This window comes from Acipenser ruthenus, chromosome 8 (assembly GCF_902713425.1).
Source record: "Acipenser ruthenus chromosome 8, fAciRut3.2 maternal haplotype, whole genome shotgun sequence".
Taxonomy (NCBI): Eukaryota; Metazoa; Chordata; class Actinopteri; order Acipenseriformes; family Acipenseridae; genus Acipenser; species Acipenser ruthenus.
Window position 1 is genome coordinate 33,502,786 of NC_081196.1, and position 26,213 is coordinate 33,528,998.

General features: G+C 41.0%; 1 protein-coding gene across 3 annotated transcripts; it reads left to right on the forward strand.

The window, feature by feature from the left end:
* Positions 1 to 465: 465 nt before the first annotated feature.
* On the forward strand, positions 466 to 26,213 carry LOC117406993 (uncharacterized). 3 transcript variants are annotated; one of them, XR_009329364.1, is made up of 8 exons: positions 466 to 1,714; positions 8,172 to 8,489; positions 9,369 to 9,401; positions 10,400 to 10,510; positions 11,435 to 11,496; positions 22,728 to 22,766; positions 24,674 to 24,712; positions 24,797 to 26,213. XR_009329364.1 is itself a non-coding variant. In XM_059028834.1 (7 exons), the coding sequence occupies exons 1-7, from the start codon at positions 7,944 to 7,946 to the stop codon at positions 24,692 to 24,694; spliced, it is 618 nt and encodes a 205-aa protein (XP_058884817.1). In that variant the 5' UTR covers positions 7,873 to 7,943; the 3' UTR covers positions 24,695 to 26,213. The 3 variants fall into 3 exon arrangements, 1 of the variants encoding a protein (XP_058884817.1); XR_004663670.2 differs by lacking the exon at positions 466 to 1,714 and adding an exon at positions 7,220 to 7,452; XM_059028834.1 differs by lacking the exon at positions 466 to 1,714 and adding an exon at positions 7,873 to 7,977 and having other exon boundaries at positions 24,674 to 26,213.

Genomic DNA, 26,213 nt, shown 5'->3' on the forward strand with positions numbered 1-26,213 from the left:
TTGATTTTAGCAGCATAGTAACTTCGTTTTCTTTGATTTTATTAGATGAGGTCCATTACTGGAAATTGTACAGTAAAATAACTCTTTCAGTGCCACATTGTTTTAACTTCTGGCTCTATCAATGATACAGATCATACGCGTTGACACAGTGTCTCTATAGTTGGTATGCAGATGTATTCTATGATACTCTCAATACAGTTCCATTGTAGGTGATGGCAAGTAAATATTAACCATTTCAGTGCCACTGAACTTTTTCATATTTCCATTTTACTTCATGTGTACAAACCATCCGATATGACAATCCCCAGGGATGCTTTTTTTTTTTATACTGTATAATTATGCATGACATGAAGATGCTATACCAATTCTACAGAATATACACACACAAAACCAGATACACCTTCAATCTTCATAACAGTTGTCTGATCTGGAACCTGTCACTGGACACCAAATCAATGATTATTAATAAAAGTAAAGTTAAACACAAAAGTCAAACTATAATATGCGTTATTTTGACAAATTAGTACCAGTAATACCCCCCATTAGTAACACGTAATAGTGGTGAATGCAAGTTATTTGACGTGGGTGACTTTTTCCATAACAGATATCTGCTTGATGCAATATAGGGTGAAAAACATTCACTCTGAAACAATTGTATTTCATAATAACTCCAAAGTAAATTATGAAACACCTGCACAGTGTATTCAGGGTTAATGGCAATGTACATTCATTGTTTTAAAAGGTGCGCTGCACACTATCACAAACAGAAAATTAATAGCGCAGAGTTACATACTGGAGATACCTTTCTAGAAAGTAGGCAATTTCAAAGGCTTTTAACACTCAAACATGCTGCTGTTTAAGATCTACTCTGTTCAGCTAACCTCTATGTACCAGATCACTCGTACTTGTGAGAGCACCATTAGTTAGATCCTGCAGCCAAACAGGAATTATCTAGGCAGGGCTAATTCCTAGCTGCTTTAGAACTGACTGAGAAGTACTATGCAGCAACACATAGGTTGAACAGGGGTTGATTGGTCATACAAACGTAATGACCATTTTTACCACAGCCTCACCCATCATCAGTTAAGAACCAATCCCATTGCACTGGTGAATACAGGCGCTGAAAATCTGAGGAGTGGAATTCCACTGACACTTTATAAAACTATTTTATCTTTGTCCAGATTGTGTGCCATGAATCTGAAGCAAACTTTTCAGGAACTGTCTAGAACTAGCGTTCTTTCACAGTGCTGACACTGTAGAGATCATGACACTTCTGAGTGTGGATATGCTGGCAAACCTCTGCGAGATACTGCAGCTCTGGAACAAGAGGTGAAGGACAGGGTCTTAACTTATAGTCAATTGTTGCTAAAACCCGCCCATTTTAACCATAACATCCCTTAGAAAAATTTAGAAGAAAAAAAATGCTAGAAAACTTTTATTTACCCACATCCTCAGTATATCAAAGGCTTAACATTTTAACGTGTTTATTACCAGTTGTGACAAGCTGGCTCTAGTGGTGACGTCAGACCAGAAAGGAGTACACAGACAGGCAGTACTTGCAGTTGAAACTGAGACCCAATTGCTGCGCTCAGTGTTTTAAGGAAACAAATAAGATTTAAACAAAAACAGCACACGGCATTTTAGCCAAACTAAACAGACAAACAAAACGGACTAACACTTAAACAAACGGTGGATGAACAGACAAACAAACACGGTGAGTCTAAACAACTTATATTTACTTTATTTTACTATTATTTACTCCTTCTCCACACCCGTTCTCCACTCACCGAACACACAACCCTGAGTGAGTAAAACATCTATATATACTGTTGTGCCGGGATTCAATTACTAATTAATTATTCACTTGAATCCCAGCACGTGAACTAATTCTGCGCAACCCCGTGCTCACATATTATTACATACTTTAAATGCACGTGAAGTGAAGTGCAGTCCCTGTGCCTAAATACAATTATACATTTTACACACTCGTGCTCATTACCCACATTATATCCTGTGTACCAACTACAATACACCAACATTAACACATGCAACATACAACATAAAACACAAAAATAGGGCTGGGCACATTGCCACACAAATGTTTAAACATTCATGAAATTAAATGATCCCTACTGTGCATTGTTCAGTTCAACTTAATCGCTCTGTGTCCAGGCTCTGATCTGATGCTCCTTCCTTGTTCTCTGACAGAGATCAGCAGTGGCACAGCAGAGGCATGGACACTGGCTCGACGCTGACAGCATAACATGCTGGGTTTAACTGTAAATGACAGTGAGAACATTCCCAAACCCAAATAGATCCAGAGACTCCAGGGTTTAATGGACCCTGCTCTTCCAAGGTGTACCTTGCATATGTGCCTGCTTTTCTGTTGGACAAGGATTCTGTTTTTGTTTAATTATGAAGTGACCAGTTAAAAATAAATAAGTGTATGTATATATATATATATATATATATATATATATATATATATATATAGAAATAAATGATGTACACACACACTGCTGTGCAAGAGTTCACGACACATTCAGGAGTTACAATATATGGATATTATGAGCATCAACAATTTACTCAAAGCCTTGTCATTTAGCAATCTTTAATGCACATTGATCAGAATCTAGTACTGGCAATTGAGGACACAACCCTACCTGTACTGAGTTACAATCCTTAATTTTTTCAGGAATCTCTGAAATACACAACCTACCAGCCAAAATGTCATGTTTTCAGCGCCCAGGCACTACGAAAACCCCAGCAACAATAGCAGTGATGTAAATCTGGCACAACCAACCCCATTTTCTATTCACTATGAGTCTGTTCATTACGTTTAACCCCCCTTTTACTGAGTTACAATCCTTAATTTTTTCAAGAATGGCTGAAATACTCAACCTACCAGCCAAAATGTCATGTTTTCAGTGCCCGGGCACTACTAAAACCCCAGCAACAATAGCAGTGACGTAAATCTTGCACAACCAACCCTATATTCTAAAACCCCCAGCAACAATTGCAGTTGTTACTTTACATTACATTACATTACCACCTGTGCTGTGCCGAGGGGATAAGGGTGGCAAATTCCTTGCCAGCTTGCTCGATGGTGTTGCGCTTGGTGATGTTATTACCGGGGGCTAAAATAACCACTGAATCTGGTTCTTCAGGTAAGGTTTCTCTCAGAATGTCCTTCCTCAATATTGCTGCACAGGCACCAGGAGTGGAATTAAAACCAAATCTCAGGTTGATGAGTGGCGTTGTCACAAAACCATCGGCCAGGCTTCTGAGATGTGAGTCGCCAAATACCATCACAAACTAAAAAAGAGATATGCACATAGATAATACATTATTAGCAATGCATTTCTGAAGGTATGTAAGTCACATAGATTATTTTCGTGTTTTCATTTGAACAGCTATACTGTATGTTTGTACTCATTCACAACATACCTTAGTATGTGTTAACAGAATCCTATAAGACACAACTTATTTCCATTAGTATGGGGGTATATACCAGCAGTCATTAAAGGTACAAACTTGAATGAGATGGTTTAAAAAAACATCAATACTAAAAAGAAAATTATCTTTTTTATTTGCTCCAGCATCACCAGCAAAAATGGTTTTGTGCTAGTACCCAGTGAGTGATGTGGACCACTTTCTTTGTCTGTGGCATGAACCACTGCCATATAATGGAGAATCCATTGCTTATAATACAATAAGTTTCTACATTATTTTCTTTTTAATGAGATTATTTAAGTGAATGCACTTTTAATAACAAAGGCACAATATTGTTATTTTTAAATCTTGTTTAAAAACATTTTTATTATATATATATATATTTAATAGTACTTTTTTCTATTTCTGTGTTTTACTCTGCTGTACTCTGCTTGTAAAGCGCTTTGAGCTGTATTACACATTGATTGCACTATACAAATAAAGATTATTATTACATTGTTTAAGGCAGTGATTCCCAAATTATTCTTATAAATTTCCTGGTGTTGAAGTGAAAGTCTTGGTCTCTGTTAATATATATTAAGCCTAATAAATGATCATTTATCGTCTTGTTTTTGCATTTATAGGTTACAGTAATTTATACAGTATATGCAAAAACAATAATAATATATCAATACAGGAGAACATTTTAAAATAATTACCTGGTATAAAGTAGCTAGACCTTGGTGATTAATAATATTATTAATAATTAAATTAATAATGAATGACAAGCAATTTATTAATGTAGCTTGTTGCTGCTGCTTTTGTTATCTCTTCCAACCGTTATATGAGAGTGACAGGATGGAGGCACTTTTATTTTGAAAAAAAAAGCCGGTTCCGACATTGAGATGCGTAAGTAGCATTCACCGGAAGTTACGCCGGAACTGAAATTGTTGCTAGCTTCACAGAGTTATGTGTGGAAAGGTGGTTAATTCACTGACACAAGAGACAGAAAACTGTAGTGCAAAACACCACTTGGGTGCATGATTTATTGTTGTCACAAGGTGGCACTCCTATCCTATGATTACCAGCAATGGTATAAAGTTTCACAGATCACCTTCGGTAGACTCACAGGTGTACGAAACAATAATCAAAACCGAAGGTACAAAGAAAAAGAGAAAATAAAACACTGTTAACAAAGCTACAAAATAAAGGTGCTGCACTCTGCAGCGTTTCTCCGACCATCGCTACCCGCACGGCCCGAGACTCCGATCTACACTCCACAGTTCCCTCAACTGCATGGCTTAAAAATATACTTTCAGGGGTCTGCCCCCCTACTGTTATATTTCTTTTCTTATTTTGTTTTGTTTTATTTTGTTTGTGGGTGGTCTCCTTTCATCTCTGTCTGGCCGTAAAGCTTCCGCTGGCTTGTTTACGTCCTATAAGGGCAGATCTTCCACTCAGAGAGAGGGAAATCCAACACAAACCTCTTCCCCACCTCTCCATGTCATTGCCATGACTGACAGCGGATCTTACGAGGCTGCTGCCCTCTTCCTGCAGCACCAGCATACGTCAGACATTCAGCACAGATCTCCCCTGTTACAGCTGTATTCTTAGATTTTTTAGTGAAGGTCCATTACCAGTATTTCAATTTCTGGCTATATCAAACATACGTATCTTTTTTCACATTACCATTTGTCTTCATGTGTAAAAACCATTCCCCTTTGCTCTATGGGGTGTATTGCTTTTATACTTTATATTTAAGTCCTCTCATACATGATATGCATCTCTCAGATTTATGAAGATGACATACCAGTTTTACAGTATATAAACACACACACACACACACACACACACACACTATACCACTTCATGTACTCCTTTATCATGATGACAGTTGTCAGAGCTGGGACCTACTGGACCCCTTGGCATGCCATTCATCATGCAATCTTTGTTTTACACCATGACATTTTTCTCTCCTTAAATTCAACTTTTATTTCATTCACACAGTGAAACAATTTGCCAAATATTTAATACAGTAAAAAGAAGGACTAGCGTTATGCTATGGGCCCCAAAAGGAATATCTACGAATTGATTCTAGTTTGAAAATAAATCTATTTATTCATATGTTACCAAGTTTTCCTGAATTTGTACACAGTGGGCTAAAAGTGACAGGCATATACTTTTTCACCAGAGGTGAGGAGCTGTAAGAATAGGACACTGTATCTTCAGTTGTCAGACGGTTCGATGAGACCTGCCACCCACATCTTGCTCAGGATATTCTCTGCTGCCTCTTGCCGGATGAGAGGCAGTCCATGGGGCCGCAGCTTGATGGGTAGAGCATCTCCTCTGGTTTGGATGCAGAGGTGTTCTGAAACTCCAGGAACAGCTGCAGCTGAGCCTGCTGCTCCGTGCTAGCCCCTCAAAGACCACATTCACTGTTGCTGGTGTGGTGTCTGAACTGGCGGGTCGCTGTGACATCGCTGGGCTGGCCGGCTGGGGGGTGCTGGTCTGGGACGGTCCGGCCACTGGCTGGGGGCATCCCGGGGGGTTGGCAGTTTCCCCTGAATTGACCGCCACATGCTAGGAGCTAGGAGCTGGATTTCAGACCTTTACAAGAGCGCTCCTGGGGCTTGATGGAAAGCCGAGGAACCCCTTTCAAAGGTCCAGTTAGCTGCCGGTTTGTCTTAAGAAGTCCAGCCCCAGGATACAGGGGTCCTGGACAGCTGCCACCCATACTTCATGCCGCACCGTGAGGAAGGTTCAGCAACATTAGTTGGGGGTCACCTCTCAGCACTCCAGTCAGACTGCTCGCCTTCACTGCATCACTCCAGCCGTGCAGTCAGGCAGGGTCACCAGTTGTACTTGGAATGCCTTCCAGCTGCTGATCCCATTGAAACATTGAATCTTTACCTCTCCTGCCGTTGGCACCACCCCTCGCTGGACACCTGACTCTCACCGCTCTATGCTGGTTTTCTTCCCCGTGGGCCCCGCTACAGCTCTGCTCCTCTTCTCTTCCAGCATGGCGAGCTGCTCCCGCAGCCACTCTTGAAAGTCAATCTCTTCCAGAATCGGCATCCACCCAAGCAGTGGTGGCATGTCGGCCCCGGCCAAAGCTTCCTCCGGATCCTTCTTCATGCTCCAAGGCTTTCGGTCCATCCCACTTCTGATCACCAATGTAGCGACGGTAAGAATCCAAGCTGACAACATTCATCTTCAAAACAGACAACTCCTTTATTAGCAGAGACCAAACACACACAACACCCAAGCTGGCATGCAGGCCACTTATATAACCCCAGTCCCTTCAAGGTTGTAACATTCATGTAAATTGACGACAGCAAGGGCCGGGCTACCCCAGCTGGCCAATGAGGTTGCCTCCTTCACGCCCTGCAGTCCCTGGGGCACTTTTTTTCCACATGCGACAAAGTCAGCACAGGTGCAGAGTGCAGAAACATAGCTGAAGGGTGCAAAGGAACACATCCGTTGATAGGCAGCATTTATGTACCATGTTTTAAAAAAACCTGAAAATAATTCTAGGTTTAGTAAAGTCGTTTAGAAATTCTGCAAGGTTTTATTTTTTTCACAAAGTTTCTTTTCAAAAATGTTTGCATGCTTATCTGCAAAGTGAGTTGGTGAACGGCTCTATTGTGATCAGCTGTGTTGCATGTAGTGATTGGATAGAGTGTGACGCTGCACTGATCACAGGGAGGAGTTTAACAAGACAAAGGGGACGCAGCTACATGAGTACCAAGACCACGGGAGTTGAAGCTATGGAGCACAAACACCCGGAGCACCTGCACTGCCACTTCACTGCACCTGCACCCGGGACACTGTATTTATTGTTTATTGTTTGGGACCTCAAGCCACAGTCTGAAGTCCCCGATACCATTGATAGTAGAGGGGAGCCTTTTGATGAATAAAAACAGGACCATTGTAAATACACTGGCTGTTTGGACATTCTATTTTTCCCCACTGAAGGGGATATTAAAGTATCAATAAAAATATAAAAGAAAAATTACTTTGGTGAGTATTTTTTATAAATTGTAAATTGATTAGTTATATGTTGAACTGAACACTGCTATATGTATAACTTTATCAAATGATGTGAGTGTAGTTCTTAGGAAAGCCCTTTCATGCTCCTAATAAGTCAAATTTGCTGTTTTGCACGCTTAACATCTCTGTTGCTTTAACCCTCACCAACCCCCACCAGGGTCCCCACACTGCAGGGCCAGACCATATACTAATGTTATCTTATGCTTCAACCCCCACAAATGGAAAAGTCAAACTACACCCATGTATACACTGAATATATATATATATATATATATTAACAAAAACAGAAGAGTAATGGTGCTCTAATTTACCACATTAACCAAAGCATGATTTCCTTAGTAGGGACATATGTATAAAATGACAAACCATCTAATAACCACAAAAAAAAACTATTGCTTTATTGTATGTGAACCAGCAGTTTATATCCTGCTCTCAGAGCTAAAACTCATCAACAATTTAAGATGAATGGACTACTGATCATTATCTGCCTAACTTGTAAGTTATTTGCATCAATGTTTATTCAAAAAAACAATTGAAGGGGCAAATGTATATAGAAGTACTTGCCTTTATAAGTGCTGCAGTATTTATAGCTTTTGAAATTACATAATAGTCACAGTAAAGAATATACAGAACTGTTGTTTCAGATATCTTATGTTGGGGAATTTTGAAGTTCTGTTTTTTTTTTCAAGGTACATTTGCAAGGCATGTTTCCCCTGGAGAGAAGGCAGTGATAGAATGTGATCTACAAGGAGCCTCTGAGATTACCTGGTACCGACATTGTGCAGGACAATCTCCTGTCGCTATAGTGCTCTTTGCAAAAGGTTCTTCTCTCCCACCAACTTATTATAATGACTTCCACAGTGGAAGATTCAGTACCTCCATTAAAAGTGGAACCATTATATTAACCATTGAATACTTCACTGAAGCAGATTCAGCCACATATTATTGTGCCAGAAAAGAAAAAGGAGAAGTCATGTTTGGGAATGGAACTCAGCTGACAAATGAAGGTGACTGGAAATTTGTTTCTACATCTTTTTTTTAAAATAAGGAATATTTGCAGGAACCACTATTAGATATTTTTCCTTTGGTATCTTGTGATATATGTAATCTCTTAATGACAGGTTTGTAGCAGAAGAAAACGCAGCTATGCTTATTAATTCCACAAACATGTGATAGCTTCTCATTGTGTAATTATACATTATTATACACTGCTGGGGATGCACTGCACATCTCAGAGCAGCAGTGTAGTCAAAGATACATGCGGGGAAACTGAGTTTACCCACTTCTCACTTCTCTTTGTGACTACCATGCCACTGCCCAGCCTGGAACACCAAAAAAGCATTGTTTACTCACTTCTCTTTTTACCACTACACCACTGCCAGAGAGGAGATATAGAGGAGACATACACATGTCACATATCCACACAACATATATGATTTAATTTATCTGAATCATCATCCATTTCAAACTTGCTTCTTTAGCACAAGCTACACCATACAGTTAACTCTGAGAATATGAAACATTATATAACTAAAGAAAGTCTAGTTTCAACTATTGGACAAGAGGTTTTCTAGCTATATGCAAAATGTTAAAATAATATGCAGAAAGACACTTGGATGCATTATGTAACTTGTGCTAAACAAGGCACTTTCCTGACAATTGGATGTGGTTCTCTAGATATATCCTCAGTGAGTATATGCATCCCCTTCAGGGGGTAGAAATTATAATATACTTAATATGCTGCTTTTAAAAAAATATTATTTTAACTGTCTTTAAAAAAAAAGTATATTGTATGAATGAGGAAACTGCTGGTTAACATTTACAAACTGACATTTTTTAATAATAATATTTATTAACTTGGTCATTTTTATATATCATTTCTTCAGGGTTGCAAGACGATGGAAATAAAACAAATGAAAGTGAGTCTAAAACCTATTTTAATGTTTAAAGTGTGAGGAAACTAAACCATTTGATTCTGCATTATTGATCTACTCAAATTCTATTAAAATCACACCTGTGTAGGGACCATAAAGCTATACTGAAAATAGACCTCTGACACAAAAACGGTTACATGAGTTGTGTAACATAATTAACATGAAAAAAACAGTGAGGGATGCTTCAGGAAATATTGTTATTCCATAAACTGGGCATTAATTCAACAATAAAAACATTTTCAGATGATCGGGTAAGGTTTAAATCTCTGAATCTCTGAATAATAATAATAATAATAATAATAATAATAATAATAATAATAATAATAATAATAATAATATGTAGGCTGAACTTGAGGGCTGTGAAAATATAGTGTCGCAGAAATCTTGGTGAATACATTTTTAAATAGCACATATACAAAAACTGTACACATATGGGTGATCCTTGACTTTTGTGTAATGTCAGGTTTGGAGATTGGATTGTAGACTGCAGTTGCCCCAGTTGAATATTTTGGAACAAGATTAAATTGAGTTTACAGACTGGTTTCGTGGTGCAGATGGAAATGTGGCTTTATATGTATATATGGGTTTTCATGTACAGTGTAGCTGCCTTCATTTTAAATAAAACAAGATATAAGGCAGTTGCTTTGCATTAACAAGCAGGGTCTCCGTTTTGCTTGAATTTATTTAACAAAGTTAGTGAACTAGTTGCAATAAAGTAGATCTCAATCTTTTGAAGTAAAATTATAGTGTGCATGTAAATTGACTAATAAAAAAAAAATTAAATAATACTACACTTATTCTGTTTTGGGCTTCTAACCTTATACAAAATCCACGAGACTGTACAATAAAGGCAGTCGATATATATTTTTGAGATTATTGGCCAGTATATAGAAGAAGCATTTTGAGTACATTTTGTTTCCACAATTCTTAAAAGTGTTACGGTTTAATGAACTTACTGCTGTGTACTTTCCTTTGTATTTCAGGTCAGATCAAATCCAAGAATTGTGATTTATTCATTATTCTTGCAGTCAGCTTTTCTATGATATTATTTCTTACTTTTGGTGGAATATTGCTTTATTGTATCAAAAGAAAAGGTATGTATACATTTACAAAAAAGGCTTCACTATGGTCAGTGCCAAAGGGCCATTATTCCCACTGCTCTGTTTTAACAAGGCGTGACTTACTTGATTAAGCATAAGTAAACAAATATACTAAAATCACTCATATTTTTTTTCTATTGCATGTGCCTTAAACTGTGCTTTTAAGTGATCTATGCCATGGAACAACCACAAGTAAAATTGATCTTTTCAAGTTTATCTTGAATTTGTTATGAATACTACCTAACCTTACATGGCTGCAGATTCCTGTCATAAATATTCCTGTGGTATATGTCTAAGAATCTCTGCTTGTACTGTGAAAACCTGTTTGCACTGATTTTTAATTTTAAGACTGAGATATATCATTACACATAACACCAAACAGTTGAAATGTGACAGTCGACCTCAAGACTTTGCAGTTGGCTAACGGCGCATCAGTTAGTTGTTACTGTATATTGTTTATTCTGAAAAAAAGTAACTTCACATTTACTGACAACCCCTCATTCATTCTGTTGCATTACAATAATACATGTTTAATGTAAAAGCTGTAAAGGTGCTGCTTATTAATGTTTTATTAATGTTTTATAAATATATAATATATGCTTAATAACTAGATTTGAATATTAAAAAATATTTAACAATATCCAATCAGTTAAATATAGTGCACAAACAGAAGTGTAACAAAATAGTATTTTTTTTTAAGTGGCGACTAGCCGACTTTTTTTTTTACTATTTTTGCCTAGACTCATTGACTATATCAAACTAGGAGTCATTCATTTATACATGTGATAATCAGGGTGCATATAGTGCAATGTTAGAAATACCTAAGAGGTTTTTCTTGACAAACATATTCAGGTTTTGGAAAAACAATAAAAAATAGCACATTTAATAATAATTACAGTTTTGTTTATTAAAATACAGTTTTACATCATAACAAGAACAACCAATACCATGTTAAAGAGGACAAAAAGGATGATTCAGAGGTAAGATGTATTTTTAATTTTGTTTCTTTCCCTGAGCAGTTTCTGGATCTGCATTTCAGAATGAATGTGAATAAGTAACAGTGATCTAGTGCTTCAAAATCATGAAATCACATTATGATATTTCACAATCCATAACGTCTGTTTGGGCCTCATTTACTAAGCGGCGCTAATTTGGCCAGTGTCAAGCCCTATTTACTAACTAATTAGAATAAAAAATACCTATCATAAAATTCTAATTAGCATACAGACTGTATGTGGAACACGTCTGAAGTTGTGCACTGTATTTATTTTATTGACAACAGGTTAATGGAGCTTACTTACTGGTGGTGGCAAGGTTAAAAATATGAGAGAGATAAAAGAAAATATGCTGAAATAATTTAGTTTCAATTTTAAATAATATTTTATTATCTATGTGACCTACAACAAGGTTGTAGGTCACATAGATAATAAGCCCTGTACATGTTTGTTTGTTTGTTTGTTTATTTTTAGAACGGGGTCTCCCCCTCTGCCCCTGTGCAGGTTATTGTTTTGTATTTGTTTGTTTTATTATTTATGTATTTAAATGATGGCGAAAGCCATGTGTTTTGGTGTATGATTTATTTGTTGTATTTGTATTATAATTATCGTTATATATATATATAGCGGCGGAGCCTTGCATTTTGTTATTGTTTTGTTTCAACGTGTTCTGGCAGATGCGAGGTTGGTCACTCATCCTCTGCCAGGAGTAATTTAAAAACCTTGTGCAGAAGGTGGCCATTGGCTAAATGGCTAAATTGGTCACATTCTGCACATAATCTGAGCAGAATGATCTCCGTGAACACACCCATGTTTGTATCTTCATGGCAACGCATGAAGCTCTCCTCACGATATTCAGAGTCGTTCTTTTCCTACTTAGTAAGCAGACACAGACATTTAAATATCCCCTCCCCTAAATGACTATGAATTGAGTAATCTGCATTGGTACGGACAATTTTTTTTCCTAAATCAGAATTGCATAGCAATGCATTTCCTGAAAAGTATGGCAAATAGGTTATGAGGAAAACGTTACTTACCGTAACCCTGGTTCCCTAAAAGAGAAGACTAACAACTAACAACATTACGTATGGGATATGCCTGCCTATTGGTAGGTATTTTCTGAGCTCTCTATACCAGAGCTGCTGATAGGCCCCTTCCTGAGATGACGCCCTCGGTCCCGCCTACCGAGGGATTAAAACTGTCATACTGAGGAAGCCATTTCTCTTTTTCAATAGAACCCGTGAGGGCAACCGATGCAACCTTGCGGTTGGTGGTCATCTTCTCTTTCTAACCTAATGTTCCCTTTCAATTCGAAGACGACCACCAACAACATTATGTATGGGATAATGTATACCAGAGCCGTTGCGAGGGAGAAGGAACGGCAGCATATGAGGGACGCATCAAAACCGCATAACCCAAGGTTAGCGGTGCGAGCTTGTACCTCAAGGACCCTCATGCCTATAGCCAAGGAAGGATCTACCACATTCAGTGGTAGAACCTGGAGAATATATGGAGAAGTCCAGCTAGCCGCTGTACATATATCGGATAGTGAGGCCCCTCTGAAGAGGGCCCAAGATGTAGCCAACCCTCTAGTGGAGTGCGCAGCTGCTCTCCCAGTTGGGGGTACGCCAGCACTGCCATACGCTGCAGAGACTGTGTCCGCAATACAATGCGACAGTCACTGCTTTGAGAGGGGCTGTCCCAGGGTCTGTATACCGCGACAGACAAAGAGCTGGTCAATATGAAGCAGAGCTCTTTTTCTATCCACGTAACACCTCAATGCCCACACCGGGCAGAGGAAATTCAATCTCCTATCCTCCTCCAAAGCAAACGGAGGTGGATGGAAAGACTGCAATTCCACAGACTGATTCATGTGGAAGGCTGTTATCACCTTTGTATGCAGTGACACCCTGCTGCCATCGTCCCAAATACGCATACAGGAGCTGTGCACCGACAGTGCCTGCAGCTCACTGACCCGCTTTGCGGAGGTGATAGCCAAGAGGAAGGCTGTCTTCATAGACAGATGCTTCAACTCTATGGAGTGTATGGGCTCAAATGGGGCCTTCGTGAGAGCCTTCAGTACAACATCAAGACATTCGGGAAGAAAGACCCTCCTCGGAGGGCATAACCACGAGCACCTTTTCAGGAAACGGATTGCTAAGAAATGCGCATCCGGTGATACCGAATCTATGGGGTCATGGCACGCAGAGATAGCCGCTAAATACACATTCAATGTGGAAGAGATCTGCCAGCATCAAGCAGTTCTTGCAGAAACTGCAAGATAACTGGCGTAGGGCAAAAAACTGGGTCATGACTTCTAGTCAGACATCAATTCTGGAAATACTTCCACTTATAGGCATACAGCTACTAGTGGAGTCTGCCCTTGCACTCTGCAGAGTACACACAACCACATCTGATAGCCCTAGGGTTGTCCAGTGGTCCCGTTCAGGGGCCAGACCCATAATTGGAACCTCCCAGGTTCCAGATGCCAGAGAGTACCTCTTGCCTGACTGAGGAGATCCAGGCAAAGCGGGATCTCCCAGGGCTGACATTGTATGAGCTGGCATAGGGTCGAGAACCAGATCCTCCTGGGCCACCGAGTGGCCTCTAGAACTGTCGCTTTCTCTAAACAGACCTTCTCCAAGAAGGACGTGAGCAACTGTACTGGTGAGAACATGTAAAGGTGCATTCTGGGCCACTCGTGGGCTAGGGCATCGATGCCGAGTGGACCGCCTAAGTGGTGGAGGGAATACCACAGGGGTAATATCTTGTCTCTGCCGAGGCGAAGAGATCGACCTGCGCCTTCCCAAACCGTTCCCAAATGCGCTCCACAACCTGTGGGTGGAGTCATCACTCTGATGCACCCTCCTTCGACAGGAGGTCCGCTGCCCAGTTCACCACTCCGGGAAGATAGGTCGCCCATAGGGACAGCAGGTTCCATTGCACCCAAGTCAGGAGCCGGAAGGCAATGCGATGCAACCCCGGGGACTGGAGGCCACTCTGGTGGTTGACATACGCCACCACTGATGTGTTGTCCGTTCAGGCCAGCACATGTTTTCCATGCAACACTGGAAGAAAGTGCTGGAGAGCCAGGAAAACAGCCTGCAGCTCCAGCATTTATGTGCAGGGCTATCCAATGGCCCGACCAGGTGCCGCGGACTCCTCTGCCTTCCCAGACTGCCCCCCAACCCAAGTTGGAGGCGCTGTCATCACCACTTGGTGAGTTAACACCACTCCCATCCACACGCCCCCGTGTAGGTGAGAGGGCATCCTCCACCATCGCAGGGTCACAGAGCGCGTGTGAGACACTGTCAGCCGACGGTGTCTGTCACACTTGGGGTGTAAGTGGAACGCATTGAGCCACGCTTGGAGTGGCCGCATGTGTAATATACCCAGCTCGATGGATGATACGGCTGCGGCCATCAGACCCAACAGTTTTTGGAACCGCACCAAGTGGACCTTCAATCCCTGTCGGAACAGGGAGAGGCAACCCTGAATAGCTGCTACTCTGTCGTCCGACAGGTATGCGTGCATCTTAGTTCAGCCGGAGCCCCAAGTACGTCATGCACTGCACCGGTATAAGCCGACTCTTCGCATCGTTGATGGTGAGGCCCAGCCTCGCCAGATGCTGCGTCACAATCGCTGTGTGGGCCAGTGCTCCATCTCGCGACTGAGCATAAATCAGTCGGTCGAATAGTGTCCACGCACTTTGAAAAGGTACGAGGAGCTAGGGAGAGGCCGATCGGCAGCACAGAGAACTCGTAAACACTTCCCTCAGAGGCGAAGCGGAGGTACTTCTTGTGCTCTGGATGATTGGGAAAGTGAAAATATGTGTCCCGTAAGTCCACGGTGGTGCACCAGTTGCCCAGCTGGACTTACTGGAGAATGTGACATTGAGTCAGCATTTGGAACCTCCTCTCCTTCAAGAACTTGTTGAGGAATCTCAGGTCTAGGATGGGGCAAAAGCCGCCCTCCCTCTTGGGCACTAGAAAATATCTAGAGTAAAACCCCTCTCCGCGGGAGGTGGGGTCTACGAGACGAATGGCTCGCTTGCACAGCAAGGCGGCCACCTCATGTTTGAGTACCGAGACTTGAAGAGGCTCCGACACGCTTGTGTGCGTGACTCCTCGGGAAGTGGGAGGTCCCAAATGGAACTGCAGCGCGTAACCGTTGTGCACGGTAGCTAGTAATGAGGTGCAAGCTCGCCAGTATTGCAGCTGTTGTGCAGTGAAAAGATAGGCCTGAGGCCGCAAGCCTTCAGGGGTCCTGCTGGGTCTGCTGAGGTTGGGACGGAACATTCTGAGGCGGCTGCCTAGGGCGATGGCCCTGGAATTGCTTCCTGGAAAGCTGTTGCACGGACGCACCACGCCCTGCATTCCTTGTGCTCTGTGGAGGGGCTCGGTTTCCCATCGCCGCTGTGGCCTGTAGGCGATGCCTCAGGTCACCCAGTTGGGTCGTGAGCACTGGGACCGTCCTTGTGGTACGTGCCAGGGGGGCCTGTCAATGGCTCGATCTACCCCGCACCAGAGCATGGGGAGGGAGCAGCACGGCCACTTGCCGAGATGCTTCACGCTGCTGAAGGGAGCACTGTAAAAACTCCTCCACAGTCGGCCCGAATGTATGTCCCAGTGATATCGGCGCATCCAGCAACGCCGCCTTATCCGCGTCGGCCACCCTTGCTTGCAATAGCCATAGCTGGCTCCGGCCTAGGGCTTGCCCTTGAAGACCGGAGATCTGGAGCAGCTTGCTTGAAAGAAGGCGAAGCTCAGTGGCCGCCGGCTCTAGGAGCGGGGTCTCAGTGAGCACGCCATCCAAATATGCAGTTAGAATACCCGTCGTGTTAGCCAGACGGGTCACCTGTACCTCTGCTGTGTAGGCCCTCTTCAGGTGTGTCTCATGCACCGAGTACCAAGTGCACCGATCGCACTAAGCACTGTGCGCACCAAGCACTGTGTGCACTGCTCACTGCATGCACCAAGCACCATATACACCGAGGTGCTATGTACTGAGCACCATGCGCACTGAGTGCACCGAGCACCGTGTGCACCGAGGTAACACAAGCACTGAGCGCCGTGCGCAGTGAGTGCACTGAGCACCGTGTGCACCGAGGTAACACAAGCACTGAGCGCCGTGCGCAGTGAGTGCACCGAGCATCGTGTGCACCGAGGTAACACAAGCACTGAGCACCGTGTGCACCGAGCACCGTGTGCACCGAGGTAACACAAGCACTGAGCGCCGTGCGCAGTGAGTGCACCGAGCACCGTGTGCACCGAGGTAACACAAGCACTGAGCACCGTGTGCACCGAGCACCGTGTGCACCGAGGTAACACAAGCACTGAGCACCGTGTGCACCGAGCACCGTGTGCACCGAGGTAACACAAGCACTGAGCACCGTGTGCACCGAGGTAACACAAGCACTGAGCGCCGTGCGCAGTGAGTGCACTGAACACCGTGTGCACCGAGGTAACACAAGCACTGAGCGCCGTGCGCAGTGAGTGCACCGAGCACCGTGTGCACCGAGCACCGTGTGCACCGAGGTAACACAAGCACTGAGCACCGTGTGCACCGAGCACCGTGTGCACCGAGGTAACACAAGCACTGAGCGCCGTGCGCAGTGAGTGCACCGAGCACCGTGTGCACCGAGGTAACACAAGCACTGAGCACCGTGTGCACCGAGCACCGTGTGCACCGAGGTAACACAAGCACTGAGCACCATGTGCACCGAGCACCGTGTGCACCGAGGTAACACAAGCACTGAGCGCCGTGCGCAGTGAGTGCACCGAGCACCGTGTGCACCGAGCACCGTGTGCACCGAGGTAACACAAGCACTGAGCACCGTGTGCACCGAGCACCGTGTGCACCGAGGTAACACAAGCACTGAGCACCGTGTGCACCGAGCACCGTGTGCACCGAGGTAACACAAGCACTGAGCGCCGTGCGCAGTGAGTGCACCGAGCACCGTGTGCACCGAGCTAACACAAGCACTGAGCACCGTGTGCACCGAGCACCGTGTGCACCGAGGTAACACAAGCACTGAACACCGTGTGCACCGAGCACCGTGTGCACCGAGGTAACACAAGCACTGAGCACCGTGTGCACCGAGCACCGTGTGCACCGAGGTAACACAAGCACTGAGCGCCGTGCGCAGTGAGTGCACCGAGCACCGTGTGCACCGAGCTAACACAAGCACTGAGCACCGTGTGCACCGAGCACCGTGTGCACCGAGGTAACACAAGCACTGAGCGCCGTGCGCAGTGAGTGCACCGAGCACCGTGTGCACCGAGCTAACACAAGCACTGAGCACCGTGTGCACCGAGGTAAAACAAGCACTGAACACCGTGTGCACCGAGCACCGTGTGCACCGAGGTAACACAAGCACTGAGCGCCGTGCGCAGTGAGTGCACCGAGCACCGTGTGCAACGAGCTAACACAAGCACTGAGCACCGTGTGCACCGAGCACCGTGTGCACCGAGGTAAAACAAGCACTGAACACCGTGTGCACCGAGGTAACACAAGCACTGAGCACCGTGTGCACCGAGCACCGTGTGCACCGAGGTAACACAAGCACTGAGCGCCGTGCGCAGTGAGTGCACCGAGCACCGTGTGCACCGAGGTAACACAAGCACTGAGCACCGTGTGCACCGAGCACCGTGTGCACCGAGGTAACACAAGCACTGAGCACCGTGTGCACCGAGCACCGTGTGCACAGAGGTAACACAAGCACTGAGCGCCGTGCGCAGTGAGTGCACTAAGTGCACTACGGTACAATGTAAATATATTGCACAAAATTATACACTTAAATCATATATTAAATTATTACTTTGATTAACTAAAAGCAAAGTAGCTAATAGCTTTCTAAACTTAAGAAGGCTAGAAAAGGTTCTAATTTATTTCCATTGGCAACAAATTCCATAGATAAGCTTCTCTGGCCTGAAAGGTGCAGCCTCCCAAATTTACTCAAGCGAAAAAAGGAGGAGAAATATGGAGGGAACCATTCAAATGTAAAGTCCCAGACATAATGTGAGCTGCCATGTTTTGAATCCTCTGAAGTCTATTAAACTGGACCACAGGAAGACCTGAATAAAGGGAGTTGCAGTAGTCAGTAGAACCTGTTTACACACTAGTTTATTATTGTTTTTCATTTTTTCAAGTAGTGCTTTATATATGGTAAGTTAGAAAATAAAACCCTTTTATGTTTAATTGTTAATTTAAATACGGGGTTTCGGCTGTGCAGAAGTTTGATATGATGTGCTTGAATAAAACTTTTGAGTTGTATCCGATAGTCTGTCTTTCATTTTAATATTGATGATGTTTAAAATGTTCCGTGATAATGACTGCCGTCAGTGGTTCTAGTGTTGAATCAGTCCTTTCTGCTGGAGATTACGTGATGTTAAGTCAGAAAAGCGGGATCTTGACTGCTGAAACCTTGTGAGCCAAAAGCACAATTCTGCTCTGGTTTACATGGGTTTTACAGCTATTTTTATCGTGAGAAAGCGATTGACCCGACCCTTAAAGTCACACTGCCAAAAGGACCTCCTTTTGCTGTTTCACGATGTGTTCGCATGACAACATCACACAGTCATGACTGTAGAGTCAATTTTCAAGTGCATGTAAACTAAGCCACTACTGTTTGATCAATAAAGGTATTTAAAGGTTGTTTGTGTAGGTTTTGTTTAGTAATAGGGGAGACCGGGTGTGGTTGTCACACTTTTTACTCTTTATTGTTTTCTTCAATCTTGTGACATTCTGCAAGGTTCTGTTCCTCATTAAATTGAAGAATAACACTTCATGTACAAATGGATGTTTTCATATCAGCATAACTTTATTCAAAATATGATATTTAGACTGTTGAAAAAGCGTTTCTCACCTGTGATATCTTGCACTATACAGTGGTTGGTTGTCACACGATATGGGGTTGATTGTCACTAATTATGTGGTTGCTTTTAGAGTAGAAAATAATGCAGCATTTAAATTTTTCTAAATAAAAAAGTTTCTGTTGTGTAACACAGGATTACAATGACAGTTATATTTTTACTTTATATATATATATATATATATATATATATATATATATATATATATATATATATATATATATATATATATATATTTAAAATGTTGAACCCATGGTACAAAATAATACCACAGCCTCTATTTAACATGACAATCAGTTCAAACAAACCTCAATAATACTAAGAATTATAACATAAATAACAAGATATTAGTTTTTTGTAATTTTGGTATGAAAAAAATTAAATATGTGCTAACCTTTATGTTCGATGGCATTTCCCTCAAATTCCAACAAAACACACATTTCAGTGTGTGTATCACATGCCACACCATCTAGTGTCATAGCTGTGAGCACTATGACAACCAATCTCGGTCTCCCCTATTTTGTTATAATCACTACGTTTTATTACGTGCATCATATTCATTCCAAATGGAACTTCAGAACCGAGTGTACCGGGCGGTTTTATGAATAAAAGTAGGTATTTATCGTAAGGTATATGAAATAAAAGTTGGTTCGGATGCGTTTTTCGTCAGCACTATGGTGCGCTTACCTATTTATTTATAATAAAAATAATAATGTATTTATCTGACTGATGCTTTTTTCCAAAGCGAGTTACAATTAGTTATTTTACACATTCTGATATCCCTTAATACAGTTGGTTAAAGTAGTAGCAGTGACCTGGCACTGAACCCAAGACCCTTCGGTCAACAGTTCAGGGCCCTAACCACTACTCCACACGCTACACTTTTTTCTACGGGTTTTGGGGAGGTGTTTCTTTATTTAGGCAGTTTCATTTATTTATGCATAAATATGCATAAATAAAACCTCCTAAATAAATAAATAAATATATTAAGTGGGCAGCAGGGTGGAGTAGTGGTTAGGTGGGCTAGTCGACGAAACACAGAGGATGGAAGGTACCCACTTGAAGACCCCAGAGATGTACCCTACTTAGCTCAGTCCAGATGGTTGTCATGCTGATGCGCTGGGGAGACCACACTGGTTGATCCCCAGAGCCAGCATCACAGCCTTTGTTTGTGCTGATGCACTAGGGCCAGCATTACACTTCAGCCATCAACACCAGGCAGAAGGATATCGACATTATCAGATGGAAAGAAATGCAAATGGATGGAGATGCAGATGGATCGCATTAGTTTATTGTAAAGCTACGTCTTAGTTGGTGCTTATCTTAGCGAGAGCCAAGTTCAAATCAGTATGAAGTTTTAACATCTACTCTCATGTAATGGAAATCATATATTTCTATTAACTATATTGCTATGAAATTAATACTGTATATTCAAGTAAAGGGCTGGCCACAATTAATCTTATTGGATGTGATATATAACTTTGTGTGTGTGTGTATATATATATATACAGATGTGCTCAAATTTGTTGGTACCCCTCCACAAAAAACGAAGAATGCACAATTTTCTCTGAAATAACTTGAAACTGACAAAAGTAATTGGCATCCACCATTATTTATTCCATATTTAATAGAAATCAGACTTTGCTTTTGATTTTTAATTCAACATAATATTGTAAATAAGAAAACAAATGAAAATGGCATGGACAAAAATGATGGGACCGCTAACCTAATATTTTGTTGCACAACCTTTAGAGGCAATCACTGCAATCAAACGTTTTCTGTAGCTCTCAATGAGACTTCTGCACCTGTTAACAGGTAATTTGGCCCACTCTTCCTGAGCAAACTGCTCCAGCTGTCTCAGGTTTGATGGGTGCCTTCTCCAGACTGCAAGTTTCAGCTCTTTCCATAGATGTTTGATAGGATTCAGATCAGGACTCATAGAATGCCACTTCAGAATAGTCCAATGTTTTGTTCTTATCCATGGGTGCTTTTAGCTGTGTGTTTTGGGTCATTATCCTGTTGGAGGACCCATGACCTGCGACTGAGACAGAGCATTCTGACACTGGGAAGTACGTTTCGCTCCAGAATGCCTTGATAGTCTTGAGATTTCATTGTGCCCTGCACAGATTCAAGGCACCCATGCCAGGCGCAGCAAAGCAGCCCCAAAACATAACCAAGCCTCCTCCATGTTTCACTGTAGGTATGGTGTTCTTTTCTTTAAAAGCTTCATTTTTTCGTCTGTGAACATAGAGCTGATGTGACTTGCCAAGCCCACTTTCGCTCAAAAAGCGACGGATGGTGCGATCAGAAACTGATGTACCTTCACCTTGGAGTTCAGCTTGTATCTCTTTGGCAGTTATCCTTGGCTCTTTTTCTACCATTCGCACTATCATTCTGTTCAATCTGGGGTCGATTTTCCTCTTGCGGCCGCGCCCAGGGAGGTTGGCTACAGTTCCATGGACCTTAAACTTCTTAATAATATTTGCAACTGTTGTCACAGGAACATCAAGCTGCTTGGAGATGGTCTTGTAGCCTTTACCTTTACCATGCTTGTCTATTATTTTCTTTCTGATCTCCTCAGACAACTCTCTCCTTTGCTTTCTCTGGTCCATGTTCAGTGTGGTGCACACAATGATACCAAACAGCACAGTGACTACTTTTCTCCATTTAAATAGGCTGAATGACTGATTACAAGATTGGAGACATGTGTGATACTAATTAAAGAAACTAATTAGTTTGAAATATCACTATAATCCAATTATTTATTATCTTTTCTAAGGGGTACCAACAAATGTGTCCAGGCCATTTTAGAATATCTTTGTAGAATAAGCAATAATTCATGTATTTTCACAGCTTCTTTGCTTTATTCTATGACATACCAAAGGCATGCAAGTATACATGATAAAATAGCTTTTAATTTCATCACTTTTCAGGAGGAATGAAGCATTATTTCAATGAGCTGTAAGGGTACCAACAAATTTGAGCACGTCTATATATATATATATATACTATATACTACATCCGCCTATGCGGATGATGTATAGTAACTGTACACCATATTGTTCCTATAGTTCTTCAAATTCCAGATTTCCACAAACATACAATAAATACCAAAAAGGTTTGTTTCAAGGTAATTCTTATCTTAATTTTACTTGAATAGTGGGTTTCATTTTACATTCTGTGTTTGTGTATTTTCTATTTGCTTTGGTCTATAACAATCATTATAATTAGCATGGATAATTTGCATGCATAACTAGCAAGGATAAATAGTTGCTACTTTAAATATGTCATTAGGTTAACTAGTGAATGCTGTTGTCTAATTATGATTTTTTTTTCTGTTAGATAATGAAGAATATGAAAGAAGCTAATAGTGAATATGAGGTACTTTTATTTTTGTATTATATTCCATTTATATACTGATAACTTCATAAATTATATATATATATATATATATATATATATATATATATATATATATATATATATATACAGTGCCTATAGAAAGTCTACACCCCCTTGAACTTTTTCACATTTCGTTGTGTCAGTGCCTCATGCATTTAAATGAGGATTTTTTTTCCACTTATCTACACATCATACTCCACACTGTTAAGGGGAAAAAGTTTTTATGGAGAAAAAAATGATATATTAAAAATACGAAACTGAAAGATTATAATTGGATATGTCTCCACCCCCCTGAGTTAATACTTGGTGGAAGCACCTTTGGCAGCAATTACAGCTGTGAGTCTGTTGGGATAGGTCTCTACCAACTTTGGTAGAGGGCAGCAGGTTTTCTTCAAGGACTTTTCTGTACATTGCTCCATTTATTTTCCCTTCTATCCTGGCAACTGCCCCAGTCCCTGCCGATGAGAAACATCCCCATAACATGATGCTGCTACCACCATACTTCACAGTAGGGATGGTGTTCTTTGGGTGATGCGCTGTGTTGGGTTTGTGCCAAACATAACACTTTGAATTTAGGCCAAAAAGTTCCATTTCAGTTTTGTCAGACCACAAAACTTTTTGCCACATAGATACAGAATGTTTTTTTTTCATACTTCAAACGGGATTCAAGGTGGTCTTTCTTGAGTAAAAAACAGGCCAGATTTGTGGAGTGCTTGGGATATTGTTGTCACATGCACACTTTGACCAGTCTTGGCCATATAAGTCTGTAGCTCTTGCAAAGTTGCCATTGACCTCTTGGTAGCCTCTCTGATCAGTCTCCTTCTTGCTCGGTCATCCAGTTTGGAGGGACGGCCTGATCTAGGCAGGGTCTTGGTGGTGCCATACACCTTCCACTTCTTAATAATCGTCTTGACTGTGCTCCAAGGGATATTCAAGGCCTTTGATATTTTTTTATACCCATCCCCTGATCTGTGCCTTTCAACAACTTTGTCCCGGAGTTCTTTTGAAAGCTCCTTGGTGCTCATGGTTGAGTCTTTGCTTTGAAATGCACTACCCAGCAGAGGAACTTACAGGAACTGCTGAATTTATCCTGAAATCATGTGAATCACTACAACTTAACACAGGTGGAGGCCACTTAACTTGGTGTGTGATTCTGAAGGCAGTTGGTTACACCTGAGCTAATTTAGGATTGCTATTACAAGGGGGTGGACGCTTATCCAACCAAGCTGTTTCAGTTTTTTTTTTTTTTTTTAAATTAATTTTCTACAGATTTCTAGAATATTATTTTCACTTGGAAGTTGTGGGGTAGGATGTGTAGATCAATGAAAAAAAAAAAACTATTTTAATTCCAGGCTATAAGGCAACAAAAGGTGAACATTTTGAAAGGGGGTGTAGACTATATATATATATATATATATATATATATATATATATATATATATATATATATATATATATATATATATATATATATAGTGTGTGTGTGTGTGTCTTACTGTACATCATTGGGTTAAATAAATGCAGGGGTAAAAGTGTGGAATAGCCTCCCCAAACGAAAGACCCACGCGCCGCCTATGCGGATGATGTATAGTAACTGTACACCATATTGTTCCTATAGTTCTTCAAATTCCAGATTTCCACAAACATACAATAAGTACCAAAAAGGTTTGTTTCAAGGTAATTCTTATCTTAACTTTACTTGAATAGAAGGTTTCATTTTACATTCTGTGTTTGTGTATTTTCTGTTTGCTTTGGTCTATAACAATAATTATAATTAGCATGGATAATTTGCATGCATAACTAGCATGGATACATAGTTGCTACTTTAAATATGTCATTAGGTTAATGCTGTTGTCTAATTATGATTTTTTTTTTCTTTCTGTTAGACAATGAAGAATATAAAATAAGCTAATACTGATTATGAGGTACTTTTATTTATTTTTTATTATATTCCATTTATATACTGATAACTTCATAAATAAATATAAAAACAATTAACTTATTTTCAGGACCTGTTGCAATGGAACAATTCAGTGTATCAAGTGTGCAGCAACCAACCTAAAGTGACAACAAGTGATTCCAGAATCAGCTACAGCAGGAGATATAAATAATCAGAAATGTATTTGCAGATACATTATATATATATATATATATATATATATATATATATATATATATATATCTATATCTATATCTATATCTATATATATATATATATATATATATATATATTTAGCTCAAAGAGCCAGCTGCCCAATGTAGTAGTGTCAATGACAGTACAATAGTCTATATTACCATGGCAATGGAACCTTATAATGAAAAAATATATGCCTTTATTTTGCACAACCAAATGTGTTAAATTGAAAAAAAAAATTTTACAGTAATATATGAATTACTGCACCATGAATCTCCACTATCAGCAGGCCATTTTTAAACAAAACATCACCATTTATATCACTCTGCAACAAGCAGAAAAATGCATTAAAAATAAAGTGACATAATACAGTGACAAAAAACTGAGACCAATAACAGATTAATTTAAGTAATGTTTTTTAAGCGTAAGGAGTAAAAAAACACTTGACCCTCACAAATTTGTATTTGCGTTCATTGAGAGAAACAAGACAACTTCTCCAGATACACTGAAAGATACCTTAACTTTTTTTTCTTAAATATTTTTAAGAGCATGTTTTAGATGATTTTGTAAAGTGTTCATTGTATGCCACTGAAGAATTGTTAAACTGACAAAACGCTTTTTTTATATATTTGACATATTACCTTTTTCAATTATGCATTAATTTTTTTTAAATTTGTAATTTCATATTTTATCCTTACACAAAAAGTATACAACAATTAAAGAGATGCAGATCGAGCTAGAGTCGGGAGCCCTGTAAGATCTGCCTGTCCATCATGGCAGTGACATGGAGAGGTTGGGTGAGGGTGTGTTGTCGCTCCCTCTCTCTGAATGGTCAGCCCTGCCCATCTAGGAAGAACGATGGCAGGAGCTTTATTCGTAAACTGGAGTTTACGTTGCGTCATGAAAAGCGAAGAGAAGAGACAGGCAAGCAAGGCTGAGGAAGATAATATTATTAGTTACGGACCCGAGGGGGGACGTGTGTAATTAGCAGGGAAAACCCTGGGTAACCCCACAGTGTATAGTAGGGAATAGTAAAGCTTAAGCTGAAGGCCCGAGCCGTGCGAGTAGCGAAGGTGGGGGACACTGCAAGAGCAGCAACTTTCATTTGTAGTTTTGTTTTATTTTCCTTTTTGCTTTCGCCTTTTGTTTGTATTATTATTTGACATGAAGTTTTTGTTGTGTGCATGAAGTATTCTGGTCCTCCTTTACCATTGATGGTATTGGAGGGAACCAGCAGCACAGTGCCATGTTGTGGTGAAATAAATAAAGTGCACCCTAGTGGTGTGTTTCAA

What these genes read in the sequence shown, in the direction of transcription:
- LOC117406993 (XM_059028834.1), top strand. Translation starts at nt 7,944, where the DNA reads ATGAATGGACTACTGATCATTATCTGCCTAACTT. An exon ending in GATCATTATCTGCCTAACTT is followed by an intron (nt 7,978 to 8,171) that starts GTAAGTTATTTG and finishes TTTTTTTTCAAG; the next exon opens with GTACATTTGCAAGGCATGTT. An exon ending in AACTCAGCTGACAAATGAAG is followed by an intron (nt 8,490 to 9,368) that starts GTGACTGGAAAT and finishes TCATTTCTTCAG; the next exon opens with GGTTGCAAGACGATGGAAAT.